The sequence below is a fragment of the Simochromis diagramma genome, unplaced genomic scaffold, assembly GCF_900408965.1.
Source record: "Simochromis diagramma unplaced genomic scaffold, fSimDia1.1 OVJJ01000640.1, whole genome shotgun sequence".
NCBI classification, from domain to species: Eukaryota; Metazoa; Chordata; class Actinopteri; order Cichliformes; family Cichlidae; genus Simochromis; species Simochromis diagramma.
In genome coordinates this window covers 132,639-139,407 of record NW_024387439.1, presented here as the reverse complement: position 1 = coordinate 139,407, position 6,769 = coordinate 132,639, and the positions used below count along the sequence as shown (strand labels likewise).

The 6,769-nt window shown below is 39.6% G+C and overlaps 1 protein-coding gene across 1 annotated transcript; it reads right to left on the bottom strand.

The window, feature by feature from the left end:
* Positions 1-1,897: 1,897 nt before the first annotated feature.
* On the bottom strand, positions 1,898-5,886 carry LOC120722474 (butyrophilin-like protein 9). The gene is made up of 3 exons (XM_040013502.1): positions 5,530-5,886; positions 3,939-4,265; positions 1,898-3,700 (listed from the first exon to the last, which is right to left on the bottom strand). Exons 1-3 carry the CDS (start codon positions 5,600-5,602, stop codon positions 3,546-3,548), a joined length of 555 nt encoding a protein of 184 aa, XP_039869436.1. The 5' UTR covers positions 5,603-5,886; the 3' UTR covers positions 1,898-3,545.
* Between the last annotated feature and the right edge of the window lie 883 nt (positions 5,887-6,769).

The window sequence follows — 6,769 nt, the reverse complement described above, 5'->3', positions numbered from 1 at the left end:
ACTGAAGTGGGACTTTTATTGTTCATAAACGTTCTCAGTAGATTGTTTGTGCTCAATTTCAAGTTAGGTTTTTCACACCTAATTTGAGTGTGTAGTTTTCATTATCTATAGTAAACTTCACAAGTACATCCTAAATGTAAACATGATATTGAAAGGCTGCTTTGGTGATCTTTCTCACACTGAGACTGTAAAACAGGCACTCTGAAGCAAAGCTGCTTCGAATTTTGTTTCAGTGACGACAGACAAACCAGAGTTTCCTGTAGCATAATTATTTCACTGATATGAAAACAGGAGCAGCAGGACAGACACGTCTCAGTAGTATAACCTTGTTGTTATTCATGACATATAATTAACTTTGGTCCACATGACAGTTTCAGTCATGTGACCTTGAATTTCACTCTCTTCTCAGTGGAGGATTGTGAGCTCAGAGCTAACCGGAGCTTTGTCTTCTGATGCACTGAAGATAATAACAAGGACAGAGGAGGCAAGGATAGAAGAGACAAGGAAACATACTTTTTAGTTATAGTTATTGTTGCAGATTCTTGTTATTGTCTGTGTTGCTTTATTTATTCAAAACCGAAGTCATCAAAACACAGTGACTCTTATGAACATTAAAGAGCTGATCTGAAATGTATTCTGTGCACTTTTCTGCAGAGCCTGATTTTACTGTGAGAACAGGCGGCAGGTGGAGAACAGCAGGTGAGCGTAGTGGAGCTTTTAGCAAGTAGAGAGGTGGAGGACACAGACGTAGAGTAAATCACTTCAGACAGTGCATTATAATGGGGCCACAGTTAGCAGGGTCTCACAGCTAATTAAGCACTTTATTAACTCCTTTAAGCTTTTATTTTGCACTTTTAAATCTAATTTGTGATCATAGTGTAGCCATAATATTTATTTAAAACACATACAAATATTTATCATAATGGTTATATTCCATTATTATATGAGTTGTGAAAAGTTCTGAACTGGATATGTAAAGATCAGAAACCTTCTCGGCTCATCTCACATTCAAGATCATCACCTCGGCCACCTCTGGACTGTTTTCAGATCTCAGTAGACTTCCTGCCGTGTTCTCTTATACATTCAATGTGTCAGTTTTTTTATTTAGACAGCATCAAATCATAACAACAGTCAACTCAAGGTGTGTTATATTGGAAAGTAGACCCTACAATAATACATACAGAGAAAAAAAATCGTATTCCTTATTAAAGGAAGCTTTGTAGCACCCACAGGCTCAGATTCAGCCTTCACAGCATCACGTGGCACCACTAGCTCTGAATCAAAGAAACTTGGATGCTGGTTTTCTGGATCCAAATGCTCATCTCATATACAAGGACACATCCATCCTATTTTTTTGAGCTCAACGTGTTAAAGTGGCATCCACAATCAGCTGTGATGGTTTTCTGGTCTGAAAGAGGTTAAAACAAAATTCAGAACAGACTGATGGAGGTGGAGCACTCTGAGAAACAGTAGCAGAAGAACAGTTGGAGGTCCTGTTATTTTAAACAACTGAGCAAACAGAAACAGGTCTTAAAGTGGAGTATAGGCCTTTTTGTGGCTGTTATCATGGGGTATTACTGAGGAGAGTGGTGTGCTGCCACCTGTTGGTTATGGTTTTTTAACTGATAGATTTAACTTCTAAAGGCTGCTTATGTAGAGGAGAGCATGCAGTGTCTTCCTCACAGCAGTGAGGGAACCAAAGAAAGACAGAAAACCAAAAGACAGAATATATATAAAGCCTGATTTAAAAGACAGAAAACCAAAGGGAACCAAAGAAAGACATCCTCTGATGATGAATAACATGATGACCTGAAGCAAAGCTCAGCTCAGTGTTCTTTGGTGCTGATTCAGCAGGAATCAGTGAGAAGGTGCAAAGATAAATCACTGTTAAACAGTCAACAGTCCAGTTTTTTATTTCTTTGGTTCTCCACATCAGTGGCTCAGTGCATCAGATTCACAGGAGGATTAAAATCAAACAAATAACAGAATTAAACCAGGGAACAAATGAGGGAAAAGTTCTGCACCAGGCTGAACCCCATAACAGTCGGGCAGTGGTTGATGTATCGTTCACAGAAAATGTAAACAGGTGAACAGTACATGAGAGAAACTGCTGTAAGTGATCAAATCAACACATGTCGCACAACATTCCTCCTTCCTTGCACACTTTCCTCCAGAACACTGAGCAGAAAAAAAAGACACCTGGAGGAGAGGTGAGAAACAAACAAATGAAATCTAAACCAGCTTTTTTACTCTGATACCTTCAGGATTTCATGGCTGACTTGACACATGCACAAACAGCAACAGTGTTCTTTATACAGATCACAGCATTTAAATTATTAAATTACTTTGTCAAATTGTTGGTTTACACAGAAAAAAAAAGCAAAGTTTCACAAATAAGAAATGTAAAACACAGGTTGTTGTAACACTTCTGTTTCCATTTTCCACTGAAGGAAGTTCAAGTACCTGCTGAAGGAAATAAATAAACAAATTAAAAAAAAAATACCATAAAGTCAGTGGTACTGAGATGGTCTATTTTGTAGAACAGGTCATTTTCCAGTCACTGCTGCATTTACTTCAGTTTTCATAAAACAAAAATTGTAATTTTAGCTGAGCAAAATTCACTTTTACAGTCTAAAATCCCTGTTTGTGTAAATTTAGGAAAATTACACAGTAAAGACAGTTGTAAAGAGGGAGTTATAAAAATGTTCATGACAGTCAACACGATGACTTTGTATTATATATATTTTTCATTTATCTTGCCAAGGATGCATCACCATGACAACCAAGAAACAGAGCTTAAAGAGTGTAAACGATTTTATCCCAAAACCTCATCTAACTTAATAGATTTAATGCTTAAAGTGATGCATTTTTAATTAATAATTGTAGAAAACTGTGAAATGATTCCCTCCATCACCAACCCCACAGATGTCCAAATGTAAAATTTTCACTCTTTAAAAGCTTTAAATGTAAAGTTTGTGCCCTGGGACATGAATTTGCAGATATGAACCTGAGGTATGTTCATGTGTACGAGTTCATATCCACAAACACATCAGTCAGTATTGCACCATTAGTACCTGTTTCCCTGCTCCAAACAGTGTGAAACCCTCCCAGTGTCTTTAGACTTTAACAGGATCTCTGAGAAGCAGAAATCACATATTCAACACCATTCCCTTTTCTTTTTTTACAGATCAAATCATTAGGTACAAGAACAAACACACCAAAACTGACAGACTCACTACCAGTCCCACAAACCCTCCATGTCCTCCTGGAGGACGTGCAGGTGAGAAGAAGGTGTGAGCTGGTGGTGAGTAAAGAACAGAAGAGAATCCAGAATTTCAGTCAGTTTTTCAGTCCCATAAATAAATCCCCTTTAGAAAAACCCTTAGCACACCTTTAGCACACGTTTCATGATAAACACGTCCTGAGATTATCTGTTTAGTCCTGCGCTGAGTGACACGTTGGTAATTTGGAGCAACAGAAGGAGACTCAGAGCTCAGTTGGAAAAGCTGTGAGATGTTTCAAACATAATGAATTTCAGCAGGATGTTAGTATGAATCCTGATTCGGCTTCTTATGTTTTCTGTAGATCAAAACAACAACAGCAACAAGAAGCAGAGCAGAAACTGACAGACCAACTATCAGTCCAGAGTTCTGTGCTCCATCCTCCTTCTCTCCATCCTCTGTGTGTCCTCCTGTTGGACCTGCAGGTGAGAAACAGGTGTGAGGTGTCAGCTGTCAGGTAGGTGATGAGTGAAGAACAGAACAGAATCCATTTCCTCTTCAAACTGCTGTCAGACATTATCTACTGCACTCTGATCACATCACTCAGACCAGCTGCTTTCTACAAAGTCTCATCAACAACATCTTTAGAAACAAACATCAACAACCAGGAAGCAGCTTCACCTCTGATCACACACACACTCAACTCTACTCACTCACCTGGAGGAACAACAGTCAGATAGATGCTGCAGATGGGATCCGATGAGTCCAAAGGGAAGCGACACTCGTATGTTCCAGTGTCATTAATCGTCACATTCTTCAGAATCAAAGACACGTCTCCATCCTTCATCTGTCTGTCCTGCAGATCCACCCGGTTCTTAAAAGATGGATGCTGCTGTTCTGGAACAAATTTACCGTCCCGGTACACAAGGACATATTTATATCCCAGGTCAGTTGTGCTCCACTGTACAATCATGGTGTTGTTGTTTGGAGCTCGACATGTCAGAATAACGTCCTCTTTAGGCTGAGCTGTGATGTTTTTCTGGTCTGAATGAGGAAACAACACAGAGCAAAGAGGTTAAAGGGATCCAAGTATAACTGTTCACTTCTAAAGCAGCCAATCAGAAGACACTGGAGTTATGCACACTGGTCAAACCACCACACAAGTATTAAATGTTATTTAATATCGAAGTTATACATCTAGTTCCTATTCTTAATACGTCCATTAATAAACTGAACAACATAGGCGGGTGTCGGAGGGAAACGAACTGAAATACATGGGGGGGGGGGGTCATCAATGACTTCGTCAACTGGTGTGAACAGAACCATCTTCGCATCAATGCCAGCAAGACGAAGGAGATGGTGATTGACTTCACCAAGAAGCCACCCGCTATTACACCAGTGAACATCCAGGGTTTGGACACTGAAACAGTGGAGGAGTACAAATACCTGGATGTTCACCTCAATAACAAACTGGACTGGTCCACGAACACAAATACACTTTACAAAAAGGGTCTAAGTTGTCTCCACCTGCTGCGGCAGCTGAGATCCTTCGGGGTGAACAGGACACTCCTAAGGTCATTTTATGACACTGTGGTGGCGTCAGCTATTTATTATAATGTGGTCTGCTGGAGTGGTGGAGCGGAGGGACGGGGAAAACTCAACAAACTGGTCAGGAGGGCCAGCTCTGTGCTGGACTGTCCACTGAAGTCCATCGAGCAGGTTGGGGAGAGAGGATGTTGTCTAAGCTAAGCAGTTTTTTTGTAATTGCTTGTTAACAGCTTGTTTGTACACTGTATATTTCCCCAAGAGCATTCATACACCACCCACACTTGTGTACAAATCTCTCTACATTTTTATCTGTGTATATGAATTTCGGTTGCTTATGTATATAGGACTACTTTCAACGACTATAAATTTCTAATTTATGGGATAATAAAGGTGCTTTCCATTCTATTTTATTCTATTCCGCGTAAGCAGGGGGGGCTGCGTTGCTGTGCATCCTGTGCTAAACTGCGGAAAAAAGGAATAATGAAGCTCCCTAAGATTAGGAGAAAACTGCCACGGACGTAGTTTCTGTTCTCTCCACAGGAAGCATCATAACTATTTGAATGGACCCACTGATTTATGACCATGTGTATACTCTGATCAGCAAATGAATGAATGAATAGACGTCAGTAACCACCTGGTTGGTTATGTCGGTAAAATATGTCAAGTGCTCACTAATAAAAGGCAGCAAAAACTCATTAAAAACATGTCATCAAGTCAGAACTCGCTGAGCATAATCGAAAGCATTATTAGCACATCTCACCTGCAGAAGTAAACTTCAGGGGGTAGATAGAAAACAAAATCCACAACTGTGACGCAGTTATCCAAATATCCATTTCAGCGCATAGATTTGCTGATCACACAGTTTTGTTTCCTGTTTTCTATAAATGGTGTTCCAAATTAGTTTTTATTCGGCTAATCTACTGATAAATTCAGATTTTTAAATAAACTTGCATCTAGAGCTAACGTTTGAATGAAAGAAGGAAGGAAAGTGCGTGTTTCTTTTTCTTTCAGCCAAGATAAAGGGAGGGGTTGGAACGAACCGCGGTAAAGTGAGCCGTCATTTGTGAGCCGCGGTCAAGCCAGCCGCCTCTTATCCGCCGCATAAATTTCCTTGCGCTTTTACACTAGTCTGTACGGTAGCGACTTTTCGCTTTATATGCCGATTGAAAGCTTAGACCCGCGCACACGTGCGCGCGCGCGGACAGTCACACGCGCACGCGCGCACACAAATTACAATGGAACAGCCCAATACAGTCAATACAATTATGGAAATGTCAGAAATTAATTTTACTGTAAAATTCCTCAGAAATTACAAGAAACCTATATTCAACCTATATTCAACGCAATACAGCCAATACACTACAATTATGGAAATTTCAGTAATTCATTAAAAATCATCCTTAGTAGTTGAGGTCCAACTTTCAACCCATTCCTTCTCTGGGACACCTACTGTACCTGTGTGCCAAGTTTCATCCATATTCACTGTAATATTCCTCAGAAATTAGAGGACATTTATATTCAATTCAATACAGCCAATACACTACAATTATGTAAATTTCAAAAATTCATTAAAAATCATCCTTAATAGTTGAGGTCAAACTTTAAACACATTCTTCCTCTGGGAAACCTGCTGTACCTCTGGGCCAAGTTTCAGCCAGATTTACTGTAATATTCTTCAGAAATTGCAGGGAACTTATGTTCAGTTCAATACAGTCAATACACTACAATTTTGTCTATTTCAAAAATTCATTAAAAATCATCCATAGTAGTGGCTGTGGCTTTTTGAGTTTATTCTTTGTGTCAGTGAGTTTGTGTTTGGGTCCAATCCCTGCCTGCACACAGCTGAAACATGACACAAACATCTTTAAATTCTAGTTAAAGAAGGTTTATCAGAAGTCAGCACAGAGCTGGCAGGAATCCTTTTACCGAGTTTAAGTAAACACACATCAGATTGTTATCACTGGTTGCTCTAATAATGAATAACATGATAGCCTGAAGCA

Coding starts and splice junctions, on each gene's coding strand:
- LOC120722474 (XM_040013502.1), bottom strand. CDS start 5,602: ATGGATATTTGGATAACTGCGTCACAGTTGTGGATTTTGTTTTCTATC. Junction 4,266..5,529: donor CCTGAAGTTTACTTCTGCAG/GTGAGATGTGCT, acceptor TTCCTCATTCAG/ACCAGAAAAACATCACAGCT. Junction 3,701..3,938: donor TCTGACTGTTGTTCCTCCAG/GTGAGTGAGTAG, acceptor TCTCACCTGCAG/GTCCAACAGGAGGACACACA.